The following is a 27,622-nucleotide window of genomic DNA, read 5'->3' as shown; positions in this document are numbered from 1 at the left end:
TGCATGAAACAAAAATAAAATGGATAAAAAATGAATTGAATTCTTATTAAAAAGTCAAAGTCTTTTAAAACGAGTTTAAAATTCATCTAATTGTTTGTTCTGAATGTAATACTTCACAGCCAGGCAAGTAAAACAATTTGCATAAACTTTTATTTTCGTTTTGTTTTTTGTTCAGCAAGCTAACAATAAAGAAGTGGAAAATGGACAGCAAGAAATGATGAAATAAATCGTGAAATGATCAAAAATTAAAACACAAGATTCAATTTTCAGTGAGGTGTTCTAGGATTTCGTTAATAGACTTTTGCCAAAGTTTTAACTGAGAATTCATTAGAATCCAATGCTCCTTTGTTATAGGTTGTTCAGGGTCAAGTGTAAATTTTCTAAATAAAAAAGAGTGTTCAATGGAATAAAAAATTCGAAAGCAATTACAGAAAATTAAGAAGCAAACGGTTGTGTTCTAACGATAACTTTTTTATTTGGTTGATCGATTCTCATATCCAAATACCCTTTCAGAATGATAGTTGCGATATATTCTTCCATTTCTTCTTCATTCATCTTCAGAGCAGAGCACAGCTCTTCAAATGGAAGATTTTGTTTTTGTGCAGTCATTTGAAAAAGGATTTTGTCGTTTTCTGATGCAGGAAAAGTCATTTCTTTATTGACAAGGCCCCAATTTTCCAGATTATGCTTTATGATCAAATGTTTAATTATCATGCTAATAGAGCAATTATTGTGCAATTCATTATAAAAATTAAACTATTTTTCTTGATATTGTTTTTTCACAAAATAGTATCCCATCAACTTTTAAATATCACTAATATTCTATTCGTTCTTGGATGTCGAAGCATTTTGAAGATAAATTGAATGAATTTAGAAAGGCAATTATAAGCATACAAGATTCAATAAATAATTTAACAACGTATTTTTTTAATAATTCTGTTGAAGTGATGATTCAAAGATTGGTGCTTTTCGAAGCAAAACTGAAAATTTAGAAAGACGAAAATACGAAATTGATTCATCGCTGATAAAAGTTGGCTTGTATAAAATTTTATTTTAATTCTTTTTTTGAATAAATGTGTTGTGGATTTATTTTTCATCTATCAAATGTTTATTTCAACACTTTTAGAACTCATGATACAACAATTTATAGCAGAAGCTCAACATGACGTTGGAAAAAAAATAAAAGTTGAACAAATGCAGAAATCACTTGCGGATACAAAAATGGCATATAAGCGAAAAATTGATTCAATCGTCAATAAGAAGAATAGACAACAAAAAGCCAAATCATCAATGTATGATATTGCTCTATTATTATAATGAATATACTGTAATACACTGAAAAATTTAGTCCAAGCGAAATTGATAATTCAGAATCGGAATTGTTTGAAGCTTTGAAATAACAAGTAAAATTTAAAATTCTGTTGTTTAGAAAAGATGGTGAACAGAAAATGGCGATTCTTCAAGCTCAATATCAAAGTGCTTTATTGGAACATAGAGAAAAAGAAGCGCAAGAAATTCTTGTGTGAAAGAAATTTGAATATCAAACAAAGTCTTTAAAGTAATTTAGATTCAAATCAGGCAAATAAAAGAAATGACACAAGATATTGCAAAAATGCTTAATGATCAAACTGAAGATTTGCGTATGTTTTGCTTTTATGTTATTCAATCAAAATTTTTTATTGACCTTTGTGTGAAACATAGGCCATGCTGATGAGTTATCCTACAAAGCATCTCAAAACACAGAAGCTGCTGCAAGCGAGTTGAAGGAAGCAGACAGACTTGATGCGTTTGCTTTTAACATCTTTTTGAAATTTTTGGAAAATATTCATTGCGAATAATCATTTTTTATATGTATTGTTTTCACTTTTCAATTTTTTAGGGCTTGCGTTATTTGCTGAAAATTGATTTGTTTTGCTAAATATGAGTGATTTACAAACATTTCTAGTTTTAATATTTTTATTTATTTATTTTATTTTATTTTATTTTATTTATTAATATACTTTTTATGTAAAGTTATTGCTTTTTAAAATAATTATTTTAGTTTGTGATTAGATTTATTTTGTTTTTTTTTCGTTTGAGAGTTTTTCGAATTCAAATAATTTGCTTTTAAAAGATGCACTTTTATCGTGGGCATCTGAATATTTTTTTCGATTATTTTGCAAATCATCAGATATTTTGAATTCAAAGAAAAAAATTTTTTAATCAATAAAGTTTGATTGTGGATTTCTTTTCAAAAAATTTACTATTTTTGCGCAAATATTCAATTGAAGAGATCTCATTATATAGAACGAAATTGATATTGAATGTTATTTCGATTCTTGATAATTTGAAACTTCGTCAATCAATTTTTGATAAATTTTATTATTTATGCGATCGGATTTTCTGTATCATTTTTTCTTGGAAATTTATTTCTAATATTCTTAAATGATGGAAGATCCTTCAACAACATCTTCACAGCATGCAAATGTTTTTTTATTTTAAAGAGACTAAGTTTCATTTTCATTAGAACTGCCGAACAAACAGCAGCTACTACCGATATCCCGCCTTCACCATCGGAAGCAAAAGCAGCACCGTCTTCTCCAGCTTCACCAAGAAAATCTCCAAGAAGATCACCGAATTCACCACGCATGAGAGGATCTGGAAGTCCACGAATGGGAGAGACTCAAAGATCATTTGGATATACCCGCAGCTCTTCTCCTGGATCACCGCGAAGCTCAACTCTCCGCAGCAAAAGTGGTGACATTCATGATGATGATATTTAGTTTGTTCATCTAGTTGCTGATAAACTGGCAAACATTAAATTTTTTCTCATTTTTTTTTTAAAGTCATTCGTGTGTTGTTGAAAGGTTTTCGCGATCCCCTGGTCCTAAATACAATGTTGAAACAGCAATGAACCAAACGTTCCACAGGTCTATGACGACGAAATTTTCAAAAGACGATCGCGAAAAGTATTTTACAAAAACATCAACTGTTCCTGGGCCTGTTTATAATCCTTCGGACACAACAACTTCGACTCGTCCACGATCTCCTTCGCCCTCATTCTCCCGTGGAGAAAGGGATACTGGTATGATTATGAAAACTCCATTTTCTGGTAAATATCACGATGCTCCTGATCCTTCTGTCACATCAAAAGTTTCAAAGTTTGAATCCGTAATGACTTGAATGCTTGTTTTGTAGCAAAGTTTATTTTTTTCAATGAATATTGTTTCTTAACTTTTTACAGGGCCCCATCTCCTTCTTTCTCTCATGAAGACAGAGCAAAACATTTTGTACGTACAACACCTAATCCTGGGCCAGGCACGTATCAGCCTCCTTCTGCAAGTGTGCAATGAAATAATAGAAAATAATTTTTGACTTATAATCATTTTTGATTTTTTTATATATATAACAATTATTTATAAATTTAATAACTTTTTTTGAATTTTTTTCAATTATTTTCAATTTTTTTCACGTTTGATATGATGAATTTGATTGATGTATTGTTGATTATAGTTGGTGTTAAAAAGACGTTTAATGTCCGTGGAGGATCATCTTCGCAGCCTCGTGATACAACAGAATGGTGCTTCACATCTAGATAGGGCGAACACTATTAAAATTGGCTTTTTTAAACATTTAGTTTCTTCTTGTAAATGAGCTAAGTTCTCATTTATTTTTTTTTTTTTAATTTTTTTTTGGAAATAAGTCACATTTACCTTTTTCAGAAAGTCTTCTTTAACCCTTTTTTTTTGAGTTTTTTATAAAAGTCATAAAAGTGAATGCATGCGATGTGCATCACAGCTGTTTCTTATTTCCTTTCTATTACGTCAACCTCTTTCAATTTATGAATTGTTCTATTTCTTTGATTCAGTTGCTTGATTCTGTATCAGTGTTAAAACTCTTAATTTTTTGGATTATTTAATTGGAGCTGAGAGTTTATTTGGAATTATTTTTATCTATCTCGCACTGAGACATAATACAAATATTGTATATGCAATATTGTGTTTTTTCATTTATTTATTTCATTGTTCAATCATTTTTAAAGATGATTGAGAATTTCCACAAATGCGACTACTTCTTGCAAATAATTATTTGTCATTCGTTGCTTAACGGTTAAAAGAAAGTGAAAGAAGAACAATTAACAGTGATAAATGTTTGAGTCGTGGCCCGAGGCTGAGAAGTGTTGAAGATTGTTTGAGGGAAGATGAAAATGAATGAAATGAATTTAAAAGTGATAATGTTTTCCGCAGAAGCGTGTGGAACTGCTTTAAAAAAAACATAGTTTAAAAAAATGCTTTCAAAAGAATAATAATTAATTGAAGTTTGGATCTTCTTCTTGTTTCCTCAACTTTGTGCAAAAATATGCTTATTTATCTAATCTTCTTCTTCAGTTTCAGTATTTTCTGGTTCATCGTCTTCCTCTTTTCCGAAGTGTTCTGAAAGAGCTTCCGTTGTTGCCTTGATTTTCTTTGAAAGTTGATGAGATGGATATTCGGTTAACATCTTTTGGCTCAGTCGTGCTGCGAGTGATGCAGAGTTGCTTTTTTTGGAGCGATGCAAAATTGGTATTAAAGAAGCAACAGCAATTGGATTGTACGGTTGCTAAAAAAATAATTAATTATAATAAATCATAAAAAGTGATGTGAATTTCAAATATTATGTTCTTTGATAATATTTATGAAATTGACATGCAGACCATTTCAAGAGATCGAGTCAGATTCTTTTCAGCTGATCGAGCATCTCCAGTTGCCATTTGAGATATTCCAAGCATTGCAACCAAATATGCTGTTTGTCCATACTGTTTCATATAATGTTCGCATAAAAAATTAAATTGTGGTGCAAAATGTTGCGGATAATAATTGAATTATTGATGAATGCAAAGATTATTTAAATGTTCGCAAACTTTTTCAATCAATTCTTGATATGTCTGAAAAGATTCCTCTGGTTTTCCCTAAACCGACAGTTAATTATCAAAAACTTTGAAGCATAAATAATGAAACAAACAATTGCAAGGTTAAGCATTGCTGATGCAAGAAGCGTTAAAGCAGCATCAGGGTTGATTGATTTCATTTTAGTTAAAGTTTCTGCTGCTTTTGCAGGAAGGTTCATGGAAAGCAAGCAAGAAATAGTCATTGATATTCTAAAATCAGTTCCATAAATAAACATTTCAAAATTTATAAAAAAATTGTTCTGCAAACACTTCAAGGGTTTCATGAGGAGCTTCTTTTAAAATACGATAAGCCGTTTCATACATGTCCTCATTAAGAAATATGCAGGAAGCTATCAACGGGTAATGAACAGTTTCCTTGATTTGAGGGTCAGAATCAAATTCTGAAAATTGTTCAACAATTGCTTTTCTATCTTCGTCCGTTGCCGTCTTAACAAAGTATGCAGCAAGAGATTTAAGTAAAATTAATTGTGGTGCATTTTTGTCAGAGGCTGATAACATTGAAAGCACTTCTTGAGCTTGCCCAAGACTGATCATTGAACGATACATCATCACATTAACTTCTTCACGAAGTTCTTCTCCAAATTTTCCACGCTTTGAAGATTCTATAACATTTGTAAAATCTCCAATGTGAAAGCGTGAACGAAGTGCTGAAATTGACTCTTGAGGTCTTGATGACATTTTGATCAAGGATTAATTTTTGAATATGGTTTATGCAAAAAATGAAATATTCTAACAAAATAATACAGTAAATATTTCTCATTTCTTTTTCATCATGTTTAAAAGTCTAATATATTCCAATGACGCTGATTTCCACTTTTGCGTCCATTGTCCAATATCTTGCCCATCAACCTTTACGTTATCAATTACAAACTAAATATTTTAAGATGAAATGCAATTAATTCAGATTGTTAAAAATGAAAATACAAACTTGAGCTGGCTGCGTTCTCCATTCATCCGCAGCATCTAAAAGCTTTTCATATGACTGGGATATAGCCACAGCCTTGAATTGAGTTCTGTCAAGTTCATCTATCCATCTTCCAGTTTGATGGCTATCCTGTTCTGTAACTCGATTTACCAACTCTATCAATTCAACAAAAAATTACAAATATCAATAGAAAGCGAGGATATTAAAGTCGGAGCGAAATATGCAAATGGGCAAACTTTGAATGTAATCAGGCTGAAGTGGTGATTGTGCTTTGTATCCTTCAACATGTTCCTGAATGAGAGTTCGTTCTTCTTCGTTTGCCTGCTGATACTCTTTCACTATATGCATTTAAATGGTTGATAAATGGAGAATAGTATAAATATTTAATAAAAATATTGAGTTGGAAAAAAAACGTATAAGTGAGAAGCAAAGCGAACCTTCTTTTGTGCTCTGTACAAGTTGCAGTGGAATTGTTTCTTCAGAAATCACAGGAGATATCGAAAGCGCGGAGCACAAGTCCAAGTCTGGCTGGTCAATGGACCAATCTCGATGCTTCATAATTGAATTAGAATGTGAGTCTATTTGTGAGTGGAGGGACTGTTGTGGTGTCATTGAATTTAAAGTTGGTGTAGATGAAAGTTGCGCTTGCAAGATATTGCTTGGATCGCTTTTTGATGCAAAAGGCAAGGATGAAGAGATAGCTAAATCCGACATGTACGATGGAGTTGAAAAATCTTTGTTGGAGCTTGAAAAGAGCGTTGCTTGTGGTTGTTCTGCTCCAAATGAGACATCTTGCTTTTCTTCCATTGGCTGGAAAAAAAACGATCCAATTGCATTGCTTAGGGCGTCTCCTTCCTCATTCTGCAAAGTTTGCTCTCCAAAATGTTCGCTTTGTCGGAAGAGCATTTTCTTATCGCCTTCCTTCACAAACCCTCCTTTGGACATCACTTCCCTCAGTCCATTTGCCCCATCAACTCTGTTCTGCTCCCTCAATTCAGTCACTTCTTCCATCAGCCCTGGCAACGAGCTTAACAGCGCATCATTTGCCCCGACAAGATTGTTGATGAGCTTCTGCTGCCCTGTGGCATCTCTCTCCGCAGCAGAGATCGCTCGCCATGTGTCATCGCAACGACGAATCGAATCCATCCCAGTTTCGATGGATGACATAAGCGATGTCACTGAGGCTGACGCAAAACGCTGGACTGCTGCATCACACTCAGAAACAGCAGACAACGTTGCACTGAGAAGAGATTCGCCATTTGTGGCATTCTTGTTTGAAATATTGATAGATGGAGAAAAAGAAGGCTTTGTAGGTTGTAGAAAAGAATCATTAGTGGAATTTGTTGTTTTTAGTTGGGAATAAGTTGATTCTGAATGTGTGCGAGAAATGCTTTCTTCTATTTTTTGAGTCTGAGACAGGAGAAACGAATCATCATCTTCATCCATAGTCCCACTCATTTTGAAAGATGAAGTGGTTTGTGAACTTAACGGAAAAGCATCCATTGCATTTCTTTGTGGTGTTGATAATTTAGTTTCTTCGCTTATGGTTCTATTTGATTCCATCAGCTGTTCAGCCTCAATGTGGAATTGCTGCTTCAAAGAATCAACTTCTTCTCTTACAGCTTGAGCTGCCACAAATAGTGACATGTGCTCTTGCTGTAACTGCTGAAGCTGTTCGTCAATTGATAGTTGACCTCCAAGTGATTGAAATGAAGCAGGGTTCGATGAAGATGTTGCTAAAGAAGAGGCAGATTTATTTGAAGTGTATTGTGTTGTGCGAGGTGAAGTGCGAGATGAAGATGATATGCTGTTGGTGTGTATGTATGAAGATAAAGCAGGCGAAGAAGAAAGATTAGTGCTGATTGGATTGTCTTCCAATTCTTTTGTAAGAAGTTCAACAGTCTTTGTTGCCTCTTCTGTCAGCACAATTAAGGAGGACAGAACAGAACCTGTTGGAAGAGTTGTCGTTCCATCATGGATAGAAGCTGGTCCTTCAGAATCTTCCGCTTCTGGCGAACTTTTTATCTTGTTTTTTTGCCTCTTTGAAAATAAAAAATAGAAAATAATGATTTAAATATCAATGTTCATACTTCAACATCGCTCAAAATTGCAAAGGAAAGTTGAGAACTTGTTTCATTCACAATATGGTTTCTTTCATCATCAGGAGGACAACTCTTTTTTTCTGATTCTATGCCTTGTTTAATAAACTCAAAAACTTCTTTCAATGTGTTGATTACACGTTCAATCATTTTGTTAGCAGCAAGAAGATAAACGCGTCTCTGCCTCAATTCTGAAATTGCTTCTGAAATTTCAGATTGTTTTTTTTCTTTGATTATAATTTCTTGTTTGTAATTGTCAACCTCCTGTTGAAGTTCATCACACTGTTTTTCAATTTCGAGTCCTTTTGAAAGCAAAGAAGGGTCTTGAAGCGGAACTTTTCGAATTTTGTCAGAATCTGCATTGCTTATTTCAATTTTTCGAAGTTTTTGTTGTTCAACTGTTTGTCTAGCAAGTTCTGGAGTTTTTATATGAAGCATAAGGTGCTGGAATGTAGGGCCAAAACCATTCCTTGTTAACTCAAGAATTTGCTTTGAAAAAGCTTCTTCTTCTTTGTATGTCTTAAAAACATATCCTATTTGCTTTGCCCACGACACAAAATCAGTTTGAATTTTTCTTTCTTCCATTCATTGTGGGTCAACAATTTGTAATTTTTGTGTTGGGACATCAAGATAATTATTTTATGGAGAAACGCTTCGACGCTTTAAATGAATTAGCTGTCATATTTAATAGGGATCGTTATATGTGGGTCATTTTATTTATTTTCATAAAGATTAGGATTGCTTCTTTTAATTTGAAAATTTTAGAGATGAGTTTTCGTTCATTTCTTCTCTCGAAGAATATGCTGATATCTGTGATGATGAAGATAGTGATTCAATATACATTTCACCTCGTTTCATGCTCGTTGAGCATAAACTTGGAATTCTTGAATCCACAGTTTTTGAATTGAGAAATGAAATATCTAAATTAGCGGCCTGTTCACAAAAAAATGAGATGATCGAGAATCAAATTGATGTAGTAACAAAAGCAAAACTTATGATAACGAAAGGTGATCATGCAGCACTTGGTCAGCGACTCCAGCTTTTTAGGCAAAGAAAAATTGATTTAATTCAAGAACTCCTTTTTTCTGCTTCACTAATTACAATGCACCCAAAAAGTTCAACGTACTGGGGATATCGGTTTGGTTTAATTTTTCTGAATGAATTTTTGATTCTTTATTTTTGAAGATGCACTCTTCTTAATGAAGCTCAAGCTGAGGGATTATGCAACATTGATAACATTTTCGATTCTGAAATTCATTTTCATCGAAAACAATTTAACCATTATAGAGGATCGAATAATTATTATTTACAACAGCATTTTATTTGTCTTCTTAAACTTTTAACAAGCGCTGGAAAGGATGTATTTTCTTCACATCTTCCTCTTCTCGTTGATGTGGTTAACGATATTACAGATAATTATCCTGGAAACTCGACTGTGTTTCATTGCAGAGTCATTCTCATGCAATCAATTTGCAAAATTATTGGTGATATTTCGCTCGATTTGGATGAGAAGAAAGAAAGTGTTCTCGAACCTGAGAGCAGAATCGAAAGAGTATATCTTGAGCGCACTGAAGCATTTATCGCTCGTCTTTTTGAAAGAGTCTGTGGAATCGAAAGGGAATGGAGCGAAATGGAGCAAAAGGCAGGTTTTCCAAATTGGAGCATCGGGAGATCGACTGGAAAAGAAGAGAAAGGAAAAAGCAAAGATTCAGAGAAATACAATAATTTGTGCAATCAACTTTTATATCTATTGTTTGCTTTCTTTGGTATCACAAAGAAGGAAAGTTGTGAACATCTTGCTGCTTGTGAACGAGAAAATATCTTGTTTAAACTTTGGAATATCTTTAATGGACTTTCTATTCCATTCGAAGAAGAATGCTGTCATGATAAATTAATGGTTTCATCCTCATCATCATCATCATCTTCTTCTTCTTCAGCATGTGCATGCCCTTCGTCTGCGAAATTGCCAAGTTCAGCTTTTGAATTTGCATCATCTCCTTTTAATCAAACGTTCTTTCCATTTTTTGTGCCAATCATTATCGAACAATTTCCCCAATTTACTTCTTCAAAAACAAGATATATTTTTCATGTTCTTACTTCTTCACAGTTTCCATCCCTTCTACACGAAATTGACAAGTCTTCTCTGCCTTTTATTGTGCAAGTGCTTCTGGATGAGCTTCAACTTGTCTGTCTTCTTTCGTGTCTCTCGCCTCAGCACGAGACGCATGCCATCCATTTAAAACGTATTCTGCTTATTTTACTCAAAAATCATATTCAATCCGATTTGGAGTCGAATCAGTCGCAAAGGGATTGCTCTTGTTCCAGTTCTGCTTGTGTTCCTGAGCCATCTGATTTTGAGTCGTCAACTCTTCAAAATGCGTCTGATGTTATCAGCTCACAATTTACTCTTTCTTCATCGCTTTTAATATGCATTGCTTCGAATGGAATAAAGTGGGTAGTATATCAAATGCTCCATCGTATCATATGTCATTCTACAAGCGCTGAAGAAGCAGATGTTCGGGTTTTCAGAGCGTTTCTATCTGACTTTAATGTGTTAATTGAAAGCCTGGAGAATGTTAATGATAAATAAAAGTTTTGTAAATGATAAGTTTTATTTCAAGCCAACATGTTTTTTATAATTCACAGACTCTTACAAAATTTTTAAGAATTTTTCCTTTTTGTCAATAGGCTTTTGTTTTTAATTTTATTTTTTTAATTAGTTTTAGTTCTGGGAACATGTTTAAAGTTAAATTTTCATTTTCCTTTGTCATTCATTTTCAGTTTTAAAAAAACAAAAAAAAAAAAAAGTGTTATAAATCTCAAATCTAGAAAAGATTCAAAAATTGAATATGAAAAAAAAAAAATTCTTTTTCAAGAAAAGATATACAAATGTTTCAAATTACTATCAAAAATTCAAAAAGACACAAAATCATTTGATCAAATAAGTTCATCAAAGTGTAATAATTACAATTTAACAAGGGAAATGAGTAAACTAGTAAAAATATTAACAATTTCTTCTTCCCTGCAATGCTTATCAAGAAGTTCTGCATTTATTATTCATGTGATTTCTGTGTAAAGTAAGGCCGATGTGATCAAAAGAACTTATCGCTCATTGATGCAAATTCCACTTCAGATGAAGATTGTAACATGCATTTGCTCCCAACCAGATATAAAGAAGCTAAAAAATCAAAATGCTCTGGATTTTGCTCGTAATAAACACGATATTTGCAAATAATCACAAAAGCAAGGGGAAAAAATAGTTCTTTCAAGATTTTTTTAATGAAAAATGACAAATGAAAACAAATAAGAAAAACAAAAAGAACATTACATAGCTATTAACAAAAACTGCACAATTTAACAAAAAAGGAAAATCAGCAAGTATCAAAACCTCGCAAATGTGTTCACGTGTTTTGACAAACAAGAGAAAATGAATTAAGAATTAGAGAATAATAGAAAAAAAGAATAAGATAGAAAACAGAAGGGAAAAGATTTAAATAATGATAGAAATGTGTCTGAACCTCGAATTTAATGATTTTTGAATAAAAATATATAAGTATAAAATCATAATATATATGAAATAAAGTAAAATTTCCTAGGCAGTTGAAAGACTTGCAAAAATATACACAAAAATAAATACAATTCAAAAAACGAGCCAAAAACATTTGATTGTATTTGCAATCATTAAAAAAAAAAGCAAAGAAAGCGGAAATAAAAGTTAAATGAAATAAAAAAGTTAAACAAAAAGATAAAATAACAATAAGAATTTGAATAAGAATAATAAACAAAAAAAATATTCTAAAAAACAAAAAAAGACTCTTTGTGAAAATTTTAGAATCAAGAAACGCATCCAATAGACTTCAACTTAAAAAGAAACAAGAAAGAAAAAAATATGTGTTTATTCAAATGCATATGATGAAAATACAAATTGCTAACAAGTCAACTCAAATAACACTTCTATTAAACAATAATAACATTTAATGAGTATATATTCGGCCAACAAGCAGCCTCAAATAACATTATTGAATCGATAAGGCTGTTTATAAGGCATTTGTATTGAAACACTGCAGAATCCATTTCTTGATAACGTGCAAGTGAATGTGGGCGACTGAGATAGTGTGATTGAGAATGTGTGACTGAAAAATGTATGATGGTGGAACGATTGAACAATTACAGTGAAAATGGCTGAATAAAACAGTGTGAGGTGAGCTGTGTGTTGCTGCTCAGTATTTGGTTGCCACAATGAATGTACATCGCAAAATAAGCAGTGAAATAAATATTGACCAAAACTAAACACGATTATAAAATAACTTTACTTCAAAATTAAAACTGTACAGACAAAAGCGTTCGAGTATTTGGATATGTTGTGCTGTTCTTTTCGGAAGACGGAGCTGCTATTGACAAGATCACTGCTTCTCGTTTCGCTGCCTTCTCTTTCTCCTCTTTCTCTTTTTCGTATCTTTCTCTTTCTTTTTTCTTTTCAATGTGTTTGTCTTTCTTTTCTATTTGTAAAAATGAATATGATGAGAAATCATTTCTTCCTTGCGATTCTTTCGCCATCTGATCAATTTGTGTTTCTTCACTCTGAATTCCTTTTACAAATTCTTTTTTCGAAACTTTCTTTGAACTAAATGGATTAAAAGTGAATAGTTTCGTGTTTTCCCCATTGTCATATACACTTTCCTTTGTTGAATAGTTATCACTTTTTCTTTTCTCCTCATCTTTCTTTGTTCTCCTTACAATTTTTTTATTCTTGGCATCTGAATCAGATGATGTTTGTGATTGAGAATCGCTTTTTGACTCTGAAAGAAGTTGTTGTTCTTCTTCATCTTCTTCTCCAACATCAGCAAGCTGCTTTCTCCCTCGCCTGCGTTGCTCTCTTTTCCCTCTTTCCGCTTCTTTCCTTTTGCTTCTCTCTTCTGTTTGCTCCGCGTCTATATCATCTTCAGCATCAGGGCAAGTCTGCAAGCTGCTGTGCAAATGGCGGTGACTGTGGAGGTGCCTGTGGTGATGGTGATGATGACTATTCGACAGCGCTTCCGGTTGCATTTCGCTCGACCTGCGCGTAACTGAGCTGCTCTGCTTATCCTTCCTGTTCTTTTTGTTCTTCTTTGCCATTCTCCCTTTCATTGCACTTAGGATATGAGCTTGTTGGGAGAACACTTCCAGCGAGGAGCGAGAAGAGGATGAGCGGTATAGTGAAGTGGAAGGAGAAGACGACGCATTCTCCGAATTCGAGCGGGAACGCGACGAGCAATGCGAATACGACGAAGTGGCGTTGGGTGAATTGGAGTGGCGATGTGCGTGTCCCTCGAGCGAGGACACAGAGCTTGAGTGAGAGGAGTCTGAAGAGGCGTCTCTTGGCTGTGGAGACGCTCCAGCGGAAGACCTCCGCTGTTCTTCAGCAGAAAACACGCAACTGTGTGACTGAAAGGGGGAGCGTGAGATGAAGCGTGAATGTGAATGTGAGTGTGAATGTGAATGTGATTGAGAGTGCGACCTCGAATGCACTGGGGAGACAGACGCAGACGAGGCATTCGCAGAAAGATGCCTAGGCGATGTGGCTGGAGAAGGCGCGCTTGAAGACGTGGAGTCAGCCGAAATGACTGCCTGTGCAGGAGGCGGAGTTAGAGATGCTTTCTTTGTGTAATGTGAAGCTGATCCCAGAGGAACGAAAGGAGACTTGGAAGCAGAGGGCGACAGAGACGGCGACAGAGAAAGCGAACTGCTACTAAAAGAGGAGCGTGAATGAGAGGACTTTGCCTGGTAGATCACATCAGCATCATATCTGTGGTGGTGATGATGATGGTGGTGATGATGGTTATGAGAATGGCGCTGCTTTTCATGTGGCTGTTTGAGTGTGCTGTTCAAACGATGCGTTTTCAGAGTGTCGGTTTGTTTGTTTGTGCTGTCGTCTTCTGATTCATTCTTGTGAAAATGATGCTTTTCTTTGCGATGAGAAGGGCTTGCTGCGTTTCGTTCTTTGCTGTATTTGTTGTGGTGGTGATGATGGTGACGCATAGCGTGCTGTTCAGCATCTTCTTTTTCATCATCTTTCCTTATTTCTGTTGTTAAAACTTCAGTTGAATTTATGTCAACATTATTTGAATCTCCAGTTCCTGCCTCGTCTTTCTTCGTTGAGTCTCTTTCGCTGAGGCTGTCATCGTTCACTGGATTCACTGCTGGCTTCTGCGCAGCATGTGCTTTCCTCACCAGTTCATACTGTTTTTGCTCTGAGGACACGAGCGTGGCATAAGCACTTGCTCTTCCCAGCGACTTCTTTTTCCGCCACGACGAAGACTTTTGCGTGTCTGAAAGAGACGCTCCAGTCGTCGGGATGGCTGAATAGAAAGATGATGTTAGTATTTGCGCTCCTGCATTCGAGATCTTTTCCGGTTTTGTTCCTGCCCCATCAGCACTTGCATAGGAGACATAACCAGAATCATGCCCAGAAGTACCGTATCCCTTGTGCTTGATCCCCTTTCCGTCAACAGACGAGATGGTCGAGTTCTTTGTCGTGGAAGAAAGCAACGAGTGGTTGATTTTCAGGTCTTTCTGTTCAGATGACATGTATGTGCTTGTAACAGTGTTTGAGGACAGCAAGCTGCTGACGGTTGATTGTGTAGAGTTCTTTTGCTGCTGCTGTTTTCTTTGCCTGTAAGATTGACTGTTTTCCTTTTGTTTACGCGCATTTGATGAATGAGCAGATGGAAGCGAAAACAAAATAAGCAGCAGAAAAAACGGAAGTTCATCAAATATCAAATCTAATCCAAAGATGGACAACGCATATTTTTCGCTTTTCATTTTTTAATTGAACGCAAATTTTGTTCAATGGGTAAAAAATTTTGTTGATGATTTATCAAAATGGATTTAATTAATATTTTAAGGTTTAAGAAAATGAAAATTATCATAATCGAAAGAATAACAATTATTCAAACCATTTATCATATTTTCCACAATCTTCTCCATATCTTTTTATTCTGATGTTGAGCGGATTTATGCCATATGCATTCAACAATGACCATATGCTTCTTAAAAACCATATTAAAGAAAGAATCGCAAAAAAGACAACATAAAGCCTTATTCGATTTTTAACAGATGAAGCAGAAGGAATAAGACAAGTCATGTATGCTAGGCGAATTGTCACAATGAAAATTGATGCGCTCATGAATAAAAACATTACTGTTGTGAGATATGTCATAATTTTTTCAAATCCCATGAAATCATTTATATTCCGTGATAATATAAATATTGAAGCCACAACGACAGCAACGCAAAGACTTAGTAGCAAAATTACGATGAGCCATTTGATTTTTGGATGGAAATCCCTCATAATAATTGAAAACACCAAAAAGATAATCAAAAACTGCCAAAGAATAAATAGAATTATCTTTGGTAAAACTGAACATAATGCTGATGCAGTTTTAACATTATGGGGGAATGGAACGGTCATAAATAAGCTTTGGAGTTCAAGAAACAAGCTAAGAAAAAAAAAGAAAAGAATTTTACTCCAGTTTCTTTGAGATTTTTTTCTTCTGCAATTAGAGATAAGTCGATAACATGAAAGAGTCGAGAGTAAAAAATAAATAATGCATGTTATAACGAGAATTCCTGACTGTGGTCCATAAATTGCTGCATGATATTTATCAATCTAAATAAGTTGCAAAAAATTAAAAAGCAAACTTGGACACGTCATGTATATGAAAAATGATGGCGAGCTAGTATTAAAAGCTTCCTCATTTTCCATTTGAAGGAAGTGAATCCCCCTCAACTCAGTATTATTGGCCAACAATTATTGTGGTTAAGATCTGAAAAATTCATTATTCTCAGAATTGAATATGATTAATAAAAAGAATATAATCGATTATTCTTATTATTAAATATTCATAGTTAATTGAAAATTAATATACACAATTATTTACTATTTTTATAAAGCTCAACAAAGCGTTTTCATTTTCTCAATTATCCTCGCTCAAATTCTTCATCAAAAATATGTTAATAAAAATATTTCTCTAAGTTGGAAATGATAATGCAATAATAAAATAATTAAGTGAAAGAGAAAGAAAGAAAGAAAGAGAAAGAGAGAGAGAGAGAGAGAGAGAGAGAGAGAAAGGTGAAAGATTATAAGGTAGATTATTTCTGATAAGAGTTCTTTCTTCTCTTTACTTTTCTCTCTCGTTTCCATTTATCTTTTTCGCCCAAATTTGATTCTTCTTTCTCTTTCTAATTCTCGTGGTTCACCAATTTGCCTTTTCTTTCATTCTTCATCTTTTGCTTCCTCTCCTCTCTCAAGCGAGCCTCTTCTTGCTCTTCTCTTCCTCTTCTTCATCTTCTCCTTCCACTTCAACTTTCTTTGTACTTTCTTTCTTCTCTGGCACGTCATCCACGTCTTTTGCTTGCTCCTTTGCATGATGCTCATCTGATTTGGACGGAGCATTTGGCAGTCCTGTCATTCTTGTCAGCCCATCATACACATTTGCAGCAAATGCATTTGAATCTTTAATAACATTGCCTGATTCAAACACAGTTGTATCATGCAAAAGAAGTGCCATCGTCTCCAGCTTCTTCCGATTTCCTTCAAGTTCTTTGTCTGCAGCGTCTCTCTCTTCCAGTTCCTCATCAAAGTCTGTCACATCAATGCCCTGCGTCTCAACCTGCTGCACAGCAACATTCATTCTTTTGATCAGATTGTTCGTCGGGTTAATCTCCAACACTTTGTGCGATTCGTGCACATAAAAACGCGGATCTGCTCTATTTTGTGTTCTTGTGTATCTTTCCATGTCGACTGTGGTTGATCCTTCAACATGCGCCAGCACACACGGTGGCCGTGCATCAGCAGCTAGACGAGTTGAAACTTCGACTCTTTCAACTTTCTCTCCAAGTGCTTCCTTGAAGAAGTTCACAAGAGGCTTAAACCTCTTCTTCCACTGCTTCAATTTCTCGCGCTCAAATTCGAACTCGGTTGTCAGAGATTTCTTTTCCACCTGCATCACACAAATAAACAGCTTTTTGATGTATTCTTTCATCTCCCGCACAACCATCTCATCAACCGGATCAGACAAAAATAGCACTTTCAATCCTCTTTTCTTGTTCAGAATCAAAAATGGCGACTGTTGGATGTTCGAGGTTGCAGGATCGCCTGCAATGTAGAAGAAATCGCTCTGCCCAGGACGCATTCTTTCCAAATAGTCATCCAGAGAAATTGGGTATCTTCTCTGATTTTGTCGTGTTGAAGTGAAGAATACGCGCCAAACGTCGTCTGTTTGGAATGTCTTCCATCACACCCATCTTCAGGAACCTGTGATATGCTCGATAGAACTTCTCGTATGATGAACCTCCCTCGCTTTCTGCTTTCTGCCATCTCGGATATCATCTGGATAATCTTCCGAACAACTTTTCTCCCAATCTGCCGAAGCGTCTTTGACTCTTGCAATGTCTCTCGAGACACATTTAGCTGAAGATCATCAGAATCCACAAGACCTCACACAAATTCCAAGTGCTGTGGGATAAATGCATCAAATTCCTCGGTAATCAACACACGATGCACATACAACTTCACTGCACTGCTTTAAGCACTGTCAGAAGTGTCAACTGGAGGCATATCTTCTGGAATGTTCATTATTGACTAGAATCTAACATCTCCCTTAGAGCTGAAATGAGTCCAGGTTTGTGAATTACCATAAGGCTTTTCTCGGGTTGAAGTGAACAAAATCATAAACTTGCCATTCTTCCGTTGTGTATGATGTCTCTCTGCAAAGCTTTTCTTCTCCTTCATCATCCTCTTCCTCTTCTTCCTGCTTGAGGGCTTTCATTTGAACTTTGTGTTTCTTTATCAACTTGTTTTATTGAATGAATGTTAAGAAAACAAAAAAAATGAAATGAACAGAATTATCAAACTCATCATTTTCCATTGAGACATGAACAACAAAAGTGAACAAAGTATTGTAATTCATTAAAAATAAAAATGAATTTTTTTGGGAAATTTTGAATATGACAACCCATAGCAGAAATTATTGATCAATGTTATAAAATAAAAAATTCAAGATGATATGCATGTCGTTGCGTTGCAAAGGGAGAACAGGAGCCATGCTTTTTACAATTTTTAGTGTCTCTATAATTATGCACGCAATTTACTGCAATGAAGAAACGAGCTACAAAGCAGATGTATTCAAAAAAGCTGATTTTCAAGATTTTTGCATTGGAAGGCTAGGAAACATCTATGAGACATACAAAAATGTGCTTTCCTCATATGATATGAATGCAATCAATGTGGTGAAGTCTAATGAGCTGCAGGATTTGGATTCATCTGGTTGGACGCAAAATTCAGAAAAGAGCATAAAACGATTGCAGGAGGATTCAGAAAGGGAATTTAATCATAACTCTGTTGCAGGCGCATTCAATGATAGCAAGAATGAGTGGAGCTGGATTTGCAGCAGGATGATGGTTCTGAACTCGTCATTGGCCGTTGAACGAATAAAAATTGACCAAAGATGCACATCTGCCATTTCCGTGAGAAATGAATTATCCAGATTATCTGTAAGCGATTGCATCATAAGCGTGAAGACAGAGACGGATTTATCTCCTTTTGACTGTGCTGGAGGAACAATAATATTGACGAATATTTCTATGCAAAGCACTTTTCGGAAGCAGGCATGGCCATCTCTTGTCTCATCAAGCTCCTGCTTACTTCCTTTGACAGGACATGTCCATATTTTGAGCTGCACGTTTTCGTCATTTTGTTCATCACTTGTGAATCCATTCATTGGAGATGTGGATTTATCATTTGCTTCGGCTTCTTTTTGCGCCTTCAACAATATTTCTGTTCAGAGCAACAACAAAAACTTTCAACAAAATCATTCTTTGCAAGAGAGCAAAATGGAAGGCTGCATGGTAGCTGATTGCGTTTGCCCGTTTTATGGAGTGATCATTTCTGGCTCTCATGGATGTGGTTTTTGCTCATCAAATACTTCTTTCGTTCGTTCGAAAAACACAATTTCTCACCAGAACTTCACGAATGAAGCGCAATCGTTTTCAGATGGAAAAATCAAATTTGAAGATTGCAGCTTCACTGAATGCAGTGCTGTTCATGGTGGAGCAATAGCTGTCAGCGAAAGTGCAAAGCTCATTGTTGACAAATGCACATTTTCTGAATGCACTGATACATTTCCAAACATATATGGATATGGAGGTGCTATTTTTAGCAATGGAAGCGATTGCAACATTGAAAATTCAATATTTAATAATTGTAGAGGAATGGGAGATCGTTCTATAGGAGGAGCATTTGCTCATATAACAAATAAATTTGCTACTATTTTATGCTGTACTTTTGAAAATTGTTCAGCAGCCTATGGAGGAGGTGTTGCATGGTATGTTGGAGGAAGTGGATCAATTTACAACACTGTCTTCAAAGGCAACAAAGCATATAGTTTTTATGCTGGAGCTGTCTTTTTTCATAATCAGAAAGAAGATTTTGTGATGTCAAATTGCTATTTGTTTGAAGGAGATGCTCCACAGGGTGCAGGAGGAATTGAAGCGTCCATAAATGATAATGAGAAGAACGCCATAATCCAATTTTGTTTGTTTGAAAATAATACGGTGCAGAATTTGATGCATGCAGCAGATATTTTTATTGGAAAGGGATTTAGCTTGACAAACAACACAGTTCAGATATTGCAGAGTTTTACACTTTCAATAGCTCCAAGAAAAGTTGTGCAATGCGTTGAACTTTCAGAAAAATGCGGAGATAGAGGAACTGCATTTGACTCATATCTGCCAACCGCTCAGTCAGAAATTTACATCAGCAATTCTGGAAGTAATGTGGACACTTGTGGAAGAACAGGCTCAGAATGCCAAACTGTGGGATATGGAGTGACAAGATGGAATTCATATTTGAGGCAGAATGTTTTGATGTTGAGCGAAGAATTCAAAGAAGACACGATTGACATCGACTGGAGAAATATCGTTCTCAGTGGAGCAGAGAACAATGCATCAGCAATAAAGTGCAACGAAGCCTCGTCAAATGGCTGCTTGATCTCCATTGGGAATGGTTCACTGAATGCAAAGAATATTTCCTTTGTTTGCGTGTTCAACCGATCTGCAATTGCAATCGGCTCCTCAGGCTCAGTTCGATTGGAGCTGTGCAGTTTCACCAAAAGCACACAATCTATTCAGCCATCAACAAAATCTTTGATTCAAATTGAAGAAGGTTCATTGACGATGAAATTTGTGAATGTCTCTGGATTTTCATTTTCGCAATGCAACATAGTTGCTTTATCGGATTGCAAGACTGTCTCTCTTGCCAATGCTTCTTTCTGGGATGTTGAGAGCGAGCAGAATGGCGGATGCCTGAATGCAGTGTGGAGAGAAGGGTTTGAGGATGCCTGCACTGCCTCAATAAGCGGATGCACTTTTGAGCATTGTGTTGTTTCTGGTGATGGAAATGGAGGAGGGGCGCTGTTCCTCTCGCTACCAAACACATGCTCAGCAACAATTTCTGGTTGTTCCTTCGAAGAATGCGAGGCACCTTTCGATTCGCAGGTGGGATTCGGGGGAGGGATCTTTCTGAATCTTGAGCACTCAGATGCAGCATTTGCCATCACAAATCCTTCTTTTTCATCAGAAAAGCCGAATAAAGCGAAGCATGGAAACAACTTGTTTGTTCAATCCCCAGACCTCGAGGAATCGATTACAAACGAAACGCTCCCTTTTGCTAATGCGCTTGGACACAGCTCCTTCGACAGTTTGCGTGGGTTCGATGGAAATGATCATGAGCACTCGATTCCGTTGGTTCTATTTCTGGAGGAAGTTGGAAGCATAATCCATGTTGGAAGCGAGGATGGTGCTGACACTGTGGTGTGTGGGTTCTCGGATTATCCGTGCCAATCGGTTGACTGTTGCATGAAAAGACTGGAAGAGGTGAGCGCAAATGTAATTGCTATCGTCAAATCAGCGATAATTGAGAGCGAACTGAATCATCCCGATTTGATCTTGAGATCATCAGATGATTTACGAGCTGGAATAACCTGTACCAAATCGCTGAATGCTCTGACTGGAAAAGTGATGGCAGCCACGGGGAATGCATCCATAGAGTTAATCAGCTTTTTGCTTCCTTCTTCTTTTGATGCTGAGATCGAAACGTTAATATCCTTGACTTCTGAGAGCAACCTGTCGCTGACAGAGTGTGCATTCGAGATGCAGCAGGGCGAGGTCAGCCAGATAGGTTACAGGCTGTTTCAGATGTGCGGAGGAAGTCTCAATATGGACAACTGTCAGATTGATTTAGTGAATCTTCAGCATACGCCTATCGCAGTGAGCGAAAACACAGCCAGCGCTCCAACAACGATTATTTCATTGAATGTGAAAAACACAGACATTGGCGATCAGCCTCTCATCGGTGTGATTTCATCGTTAACATCTAAACAGCTGAACGACTTCACAACGAGTGACGAGGCTGTCTGTCTTACACAATGCACTTTTTCAGGGATAGCTAATGGCAATGCAAACAACGCTGTGTTGATTTCATCCTCAATTTCGAGCCATATTGAGTGTTTGTACTGGAATGTCACGAATGCCAAAGGCGCCCAGAGCATGGAGGGAGGTGCGATGAAAATTGTTGTTGAGACACAAGGTCAGATTGTGATGGAAAATGCCACATTTACAAAATGCTGTGCCGAAAATGAAACAGGTGGAAAGGGAGGAGGCATCTATTTCGACTGCTCGGCTTCCAATGCATTCTCCTTCCAGCAGATAGTCTTCGATCAATGCTCTGCAAAGCATGGGAAAAACATGTTCTTTCTTTCGTCAGGCCTGAACGTTTCGATCACAAAGCAGAGATTGGCATTTGAAGTGAGTGAGACAGCAGGCGATACAAATCTGCTCGTAGGGAACGACCCCACAAAAACAAACTTCGATCTGTGCCGATTTCTGATTGAATTTTCTTCTCAAGAAATCCATCTCAGCAAGAACAGCGGGTGGGATGTTCTGCGGTGTGGGAGTGGAGAAGAGCCGTGTGCAACAATGGAGTATGGGGAGAAGCATTTTCGTGCTTTGGAAGATCCAGCGCTACCAAGCATGAACACTTTCGTGATCATCGATGAAGCTCAGGTGAACTGCGAGATGGACATTACAAACGTCACTGTGACTTCGGTTGATGCCAAGTCTCGTCCTGTCCTGACTTTCGGAGCAGCCATTTCGCCTCAGAACGGGAAGGAAGAAGAGAGCGATTGTGTGCTTGCAAACAATGGAAAATGCTCCTTGATGAACATTGAGATCTGCTGCGGGGATGGCTCTGGGTGGAAACAGACGAAGCTGATAAGCACTGGTGGCAGCTCCTTTGCCGCTCAAGGCTGCTCCTTCACCAGCACCTCCGACACCCCCATTCGTTATTGCATCGTTGCCTGCCTGTCTGGAACATGCGAATTGTCATTCTGCTCGTTCCAGTCCATCAAAGCCGAAAGTCACATTCTGATAGCCTCGCATGGGAGCAGCATTGACTGGACGAATGTTTCGATGAGCAACATGGAGCTGATGGGCAAAAGCATTGTGGCAGTGCTGGCGCAGGCAGAATTGCGAGGCGAGCCACAGATGTTGAATGAAGGCGACAGTCCAAGAGTTGAGCTGAAATGCTGCACGCTTTTCTCGCTTCGCCAAAGTGCTCCTTCTGAGCCGTCGATCATCAGCTGCTGTGGAAGCGAGCCTTCCCGCGTGCTTGTCCAAAACACGTCGATCAAGAGCAGCGGAAGCAGCCTGAGTGAGAATGGCGGATGCATTGCCATGAAATTGAGCGAAGGCTCGTTGTTCCACTGCAACTTTTGTTCGATCTCTGGATGCTTCTGCTCGGCGACTGGCAGAGGAGGCGCGATATTTCTGGATTGCTCATCAATTGCAAGCGATAGCGCGCTGCCTTTCCTCTTGGAAAACACAACTTTTATGAATAACAAGGCGCTCACAGGACGAGATCTGTATGTGAGATGCACAAATATCAGATCTCAAATCAGCATTGAGCTCTTCCAGCTCGACTTCAGACCTCCGTTTGTTCGGGATCGTGCCATGTGGGGATGCACAGCACAGAATTATTATGACGAGGAAGATTTGTTGGAGCTGATTGTTGGGTATCAGAGCGAGACGATATTTGCCTCTTCTTCAGCCAACAACACCTCGGATTCACGCCAATGCGGAGCTATCAGTGCGCCCTGCTCTTCCTTGAATGTTGCATTGTCTCACATCATTCCTTCTGTTTACAGCAATTTGCTCATCGACGAGATTTCTCTGGTATCTGGTGAAGCAAGCATCCATGATGTTTCGATCAAGTCGCTGGATGCAGAAGAAGAAAGAGGGAATATTGTGCTGAACAACAGCATCGGCAGCAAGACGGGTAGTCTCATTTTGTGTTCATCGAGAGTGAAAATGGAATTTCTTTCGTTTTTGTTTGGAAGCGCTTTTTCTTCTTCGCATTCCAGCTTGTTATTGCTGACTGACGGTAGCTTGTCGATTGTTGATACAGCATTTGCTCAAGAAGATTGGAGTGGAGACTCTGAAATGAAATTGAACTGCTCCATCATTCTTGTGGAGAATGGCAGACTATCGATCAACGGATGCACTTTTGCTTCCCTTCATCTTAGCTCTTCATGCGTGGCAGCAAGAGGGGGACGATATTGCTTGTTTATGAACTTGAACATTTCTGATATGAATTGCAAAGAGTTATTTGATTTCCACAATCTAGCAAACCTGTCTGTGCAGCAAGTGCTTATTTCCAGCAGCATATTTGATCGATCTGCCATGATTTTTCAGAACTGCAAAAGTTCCAAGCTGCAGTATGTTCAGTTGAGAGGAACTGAATGCAGATCAAATATGATAGCCATTTGTTCAGATGGTTCAGAAGGCAGTTCAAACATCCAGTGCAGTCACTTGGAATTCGATGATACGCACGTTTCAAATAATTCTTTGCTTTTTGTTGAATGCGAAGATGCAAATGTTGAGATGAATTTCTTGGCCATTTGCAACGCGAAGCTTGGAGATGGATGTGCAGTGAGTGTGGCATCAAATGCGTCGACATTCCGGTTAAAGCAGTCTTCATATCGAAATATTACCAGAGATTCGTTTGGCCCGTGTTGCTTGACTGCTTCATCTTCATCTTTATTGCTAGAATTGGAGAACTGCACCAGCCAAAAATGCATATCTTCTTCAGATAAAGGGAGAATTGTGACTTTGACAGATTTGGCTGATGTTAACTTATCTTCATGTTCATTTGATGGGGCAAAAGGTGAGCAACAGCTTGGAATAAACGAAGATTCATTCGAAAATCTGTGCTGGTGGAATGGATCCATGGTTGATCTTCAAAATTGTTCCGGATTGATGAAGGATTCGATGCTGGCAAATTCAGAAAACGGAGGACTTTCATTGTCAGGTGGATCTGTTGAGATTGAGAAAGGAGAGTTCATGAACAACAATCCATCTATTCAGAATTATCCATCAGCAAGAAGGAACATCCTGTGTGAAGGCTCTTCACAACTGAATGTTGTGAGTTTGAAAGGAGGAGATGGAACATTGCCAAATCTCTCACTTTGGATATTGGATGAAGGATGTTCATTGGAAGGGATTGCCAGAGAAAGGGCATCTCCCTTTTTCATCCCGAAGGTGGAGAGTGTGTCAGCTGAAAAGTCAGGGGAGAAGGTGAATCTTGTGTTCAGAGGATCACTTCTCCTCCCTTGCAATCTCTCATTCGAAACAGTTGCAGCAGTTGTGGATGAAGAGGTGGTTGAGAAATATTTGTTTGATGAAAATGGTGTGATTTCAGAAGAAGAGGTGCATGGGTCTGTTCCTGTCAAGACAATTGAAGGTGTGCCAAGTGAAGCAGAAGTGATGGTATGTATTCTGTTTGGAAAAACTGATTCGCCATCCGCAACTGAGTCATTCATTCTGAAAAACAAGAGTGTCTCAGAATCAAAAGGAGATGAAAGGATTGTCGAAGGAGGAAAGAAAGGAAAGTCAATATGGACAATTATTGTTGTTGTATTAACTGTTTTGTTTTTGATTGTTCTCATTGGATTTATTCTGTTTGTTGTTCGATGGAAAAAGCAAAAGAGAAGAACAAGGGAATTAGAAGAGATTGTGAATGAGACTGTGAAGAAAGATCCGAAGGCGTTTGAAATGGTAACGATGGAGATGTCACCAGAAGAGCAGTGGAGGAGAGCAGAGAGGGAGGCAGAGAAGAAGAATGATGAAAGGATGAAGAAGAGGGTATATGCGAAAAGCCTTCAGCATTCAGAATCATCAGAGCATCTTCTATCTGAGAGCGGATCGACTGAATATATCCTTGGAAGAGATTCAGACAAGATCCCTCAATGGATTCTGGAGAAAGATGAAGAAGAAGAAATTAGAAAGAGAACTCCTTCTCCATCCATCTCATCCACTTCAACGACCGATTCTGATTCAACTTTTGTTCGAGGGGAGGATCTATGTCCAACCACATCATCAATGTCGAATCTGGTGGATGCGATGGCTTGCTCATCTCCTCATGAGAAATTGATTGTTGACTTGAGGGATTCACTGTTTATGCTGCTTCATGGAAAGAATGAGAAGAAAGAAATGGCAATTGGATCATTGAAGGAGAGGGAGTTGACAGCTGCTCAGATCCTGTTCTGGGTGGCGAATGGGGCACTTCACTCCTTTGACGAGATGGATAATCCACTTCAATCGCTGACAAATCTGAATCCCCACATTGTGCTGTTCTCTGAGCACATGGTGATCACAATAGCGATGCACTCAGACTGCTCGTCAGACTCGGATCCAGATTCATCCTCCATCTCTTCGTCAACTGTTGTCACATCAACAAGTGATGATGATGACAGAGACTCTCTGCCCTCATCAGCATTTGAGGATGAGGAAGACAGCAAGAACGAGTGCATGAGGTGGAAGGCGCCAGAGCTGCTGAATGGAACAAAGAGCCAGGGATCGAAGAAGACAGTTGTGTTTTCTGTTGGGATGATGCTCTGGGAGTGTGTGACGCTGAAGATCCCGTTTGGGGAGTATGAGGCAGTGGTGGCGGGGCAGAAGATTCTGAATGGGGAGAGGCCGAACTGCTCGAAGGCGAACTCGTCGTATGACGAAGTGATCCTGGCAGCGCTTTCAGAGGACAAGAAAGCCAGGCCGACGCTGATTGGGATGAAGCGGGAGCTGTTGGAGCACTTTCCGGCTGGGGCTGTGATATTCACCGTTTCGGATGCGATCACATACGATGAAGATTCGAATGTGAATGTTTCTGAGCTTCGACTCCTTGCATCTTGCTCTGAATCAAATCAATGAAAGAAGATAAAATTGGAAAGAAAAAAGAACAATGACAATAATTGCACAGACAACACAATTATAATTTAAAAGCATTAATTGCTTGTTGCTGAATGAAGTTTTTCATTTGGGATTTTCAGATTACAGCAAAGCAAAAGTTCGAATGGCTGCTTGAACATTTTGTTGATATGCTCATATGTAACAATCCAGCAATCACATTTCATAACGCTCGCGTATGTTGTTTTGTGGATGTCCTGTGAATATGTATTAATCATGTGAACTATTTAGAATTGAGTAGTTATATTTTCTTTCATTTTTTCAGTCAGATTAGTTTTTTGAAACATTTGTGTGCAAAGTTTTATTTTACTCGTCCGAGAATATTAACCATAATTTTTTTTTACAACACCAGCAAGCACGATGCAACTGGTTTCTGTTATATTCTTTTCCATATTTCTTCGTTCATGTTAATATGTAGTTTTCTGTTTTTTTAACAAAATCATCTTCGATACACATCATACAAATAAATTGATTGAGAAGGAATTTTTGAATCATTTTGAATCATCAGTTGTTGCTAAAAGATTCACAAATTATTTACACATTTTATTTAAAGTAATAAAAATGTTCATTTTGATTGTTAGATGAAAAATACTCGAAAAAAGAAAAGATTAGATTAGATTAGATAAGACAAGATTAGAAAAAAAGAAAAAAGAAAAAGAAAGAAAGAAAAGGAAAAAAAAATCACTTTTCACTTGAAAAATTAATGGGTGATATTTTTTGAAATCAAAAAAAAATTTTTAGGGTGTTTATTTTTATGTAATTTCATTGTCATTTGCTTTTTAATTTCATGCATATTTTGAATGTTTTTATATTATTTCTAAAGCCACTGTTTGATCTGAAGAATAAGAAGAGACGTGACATTATTGCTCTATCGCTTTTCAGTGGTAATTTATGAATATTAATGACGAAAATTCAATAAGGAAAATATGACAGAAAATATAGGATTTCAAATATAATCACCCATTTTGGACAAAGTATTTAGCTTCAGGCATTTTCATTGAAAAATTATGCACTTTTCATTAACTTTTTCATTTCAAAAAACACAATAAAAATGGGTCCATTTTTTGACATTCGTGAAATGTTGGATAACTTTTTGCATTGATTTCAATGATGCCTGTTTACAGATATGAAAATCAGATTTCTCATGAAATTAAAGAAAGTGAAATAAAGTTGAGAGTGAAGCAATTTTTTTGTGCTTATAACAAAAAAAGCTTAAAAGTATGTATTTTCCCCCATATTTCTTTCTTTCTTCTTTTTTTTCAAAAATTTCTTTTTCGTTGAATTGCTTCATTTATTTCGATGATCATTGCAGGTCCACCAAGCTTTTCAAAAAAT

General features: G+C 37.0%; 9 protein-coding genes across 9 annotated transcripts; 4 read left to right on the top strand and 5 right to left on the bottom strand.

The window, feature by feature from the left end:
* Positions 1 to 146: 146 nt before the first annotated feature.
* On the bottom strand, positions 147 to 684 carry MONOS_18153 (uncharacterized protein). Its single transcript, XM_067871144.1, has 2 exons — positions 449 to 684; positions 147 to 380 (listed from the first exon to the last, which is right to left on the bottom strand). Exons 1-2 carry the CDS (start codon positions 649 to 651, stop codon positions 260 to 262), a joined length of 324 nt encoding a protein of 107 aa, XP_067721130.1. The 5' UTR covers positions 652 to 684; the 3' UTR covers positions 147 to 259.
* Positions 685 to 836: 152 nt separating this feature from the next.
* Positions 837 to 1,838, top strand: MONOS_3703 (uncharacterized protein; the record flags this gene model as incomplete). Its single annotated transcript, XM_067873719.1, has 7 exons — positions 837 to 919; positions 976 to 1,034; positions 1,127 to 1,292; positions 1,349 to 1,381; positions 1,430 to 1,520; positions 1,568 to 1,640; positions 1,702 to 1,838. The coding sequence occupies 7 exons, from the start codon at positions 837 to 839 to the stop codon at positions 1,836 to 1,838; spliced, it is 642 nt and encodes a 213-aa protein (XP_067721129.1).
* A 531-nt stretch (positions 1,839 to 2,369) lies between these two features.
* Positions 2,370 to 3,988, top strand: MONOS_3704 (uncharacterized protein). The gene is made up of 5 exons (XM_067873720.1): positions 2,370 to 2,456; positions 2,507 to 2,761; positions 2,826 to 3,140; positions 3,224 to 3,321; positions 3,493 to 3,988. Exons 1-5 carry the CDS (start codon positions 2,425 to 2,427, stop codon positions 3,576 to 3,578), a joined length of 786 nt encoding a protein of 261 aa, XP_067721128.1. The 5' UTR covers positions 2,370 to 2,424; the 3' UTR covers positions 3,579 to 3,988.
* Positions 3,989 to 4,350: 362 nt separating this feature from the next.
* MONOS_3705 (Coatomer subunit epsilon (CopE)) lies at positions 4,351 to 5,605 on the bottom strand (the record flags this gene model as incomplete). Its single annotated transcript, XM_067873721.1, has 5 exons — positions 4,351 to 4,578; positions 4,673 to 4,774; positions 4,880 to 4,927; positions 4,981 to 5,116; positions 5,175 to 5,605. The coding sequence occupies 5 exons, from the start codon at positions 5,603 to 5,605 to the stop codon at positions 4,351 to 4,353; spliced, it is 945 nt and encodes a 314-aa protein (XP_067721127.1).
* Positions 5,606 to 5,683: 78 nt separating this feature from the next.
* On the bottom strand, positions 5,684 to 8,536 carry MONOS_3706 (putative HAUS augmin-like complex subunit 5; the record flags this gene model as incomplete). The annotated part of the gene is made up of 5 exons (XM_067873722.1): positions 5,684 to 5,797; positions 5,856 to 6,007; positions 6,089 to 6,190; positions 6,290 to 7,892; positions 7,943 to 8,536. The coding sequence occupies 5 exons, from the start codon at positions 8,534 to 8,536 to the stop codon at positions 5,684 to 5,686; spliced, it is 2,565 nt and encodes an 854-aa protein (XP_067721126.1).
* Positions 8,537 to 8,575: 39 nt separating this feature from the next.
* MONOS_3707 (uncharacterized protein) lies at positions 8,576 to 10,743 on the top strand. The gene is made up of 3 exons (XM_067873723.1): positions 8,576 to 8,654; positions 8,717 to 9,088; positions 9,137 to 10,743. Exons 1-3 carry the CDS (start codon positions 8,593 to 8,595, stop codon positions 10,539 to 10,541), a joined length of 1,839 nt encoding a protein of 612 aa, XP_067721125.1. The 5' UTR covers positions 8,576 to 8,592; the 3' UTR covers positions 10,542 to 10,743.
* A 107-nt stretch (positions 10,744 to 10,850) lies between these two features.
* Positions 10,851 to 15,738, bottom strand: MONOS_3708 (uncharacterized protein). Its single transcript, XM_067873724.1, has 3 exons — positions 15,632 to 15,738; positions 14,887 to 15,580; positions 10,851 to 14,744 (listed from the first exon to the last, which is right to left on the bottom strand). The coding sequence occupies exons 1-3, from the start codon at positions 15,693 to 15,695 to the stop codon at positions 12,272 to 12,274; spliced, it is 3,231 nt and encodes a 1,076-aa protein (XP_067721124.1). The 5' UTR covers positions 15,696 to 15,738; the 3' UTR covers positions 10,851 to 12,271.
* Positions 15,739 to 16,236: 498 nt separating this feature from the next.
* On the bottom strand, positions 16,237 to 17,124 carry MONOS_3709 (putative HSP90; the record flags this gene model as incomplete). The annotated part of the gene is made up of 1 exon (XM_067873725.1): positions 16,237 to 17,124. The coding sequence occupies one exon, from the start codon at positions 17,122 to 17,124 to the stop codon at positions 16,237 to 16,239; it is 888 nt and encodes a 295-aa protein (XP_067721123.1).
* Positions 17,125 to 18,067: 943 nt separating this feature from the next.
* MONOS_3710 (uncharacterized protein) lies at positions 18,068 to 26,820 on the top strand (the record flags this gene model as incomplete). The annotated part of the gene is made up of 1 exon (XM_067873727.1): positions 18,068 to 26,820. The coding sequence occupies one exon, from the start codon at positions 18,068 to 18,070 to the stop codon at positions 26,249 to 26,251; it is 8,184 nt and encodes a 2,727-aa protein (XP_067721122.1). The 3' UTR covers positions 26,252 to 26,820.
* Positions 26,821 to 27,622: the final 802 nt, after the last annotated feature.

Source organism: Monocercomonoides exilis, assembly GCF_001643675.1.
Source record: "Monocercomonoides exilis strain PA203 chromosome Unknown scaffold49-690789, whole genome shotgun sequence".
NCBI lineage: Eukaryota > Preaxostyla > Oxymonadida > Polymastigidae > Monocercomonoides > Monocercomonoides exilis.
Note: the sequence above shows the minus strand (reverse complement) of the source record. Positions and strands in the feature narration are given on the sequence as shown.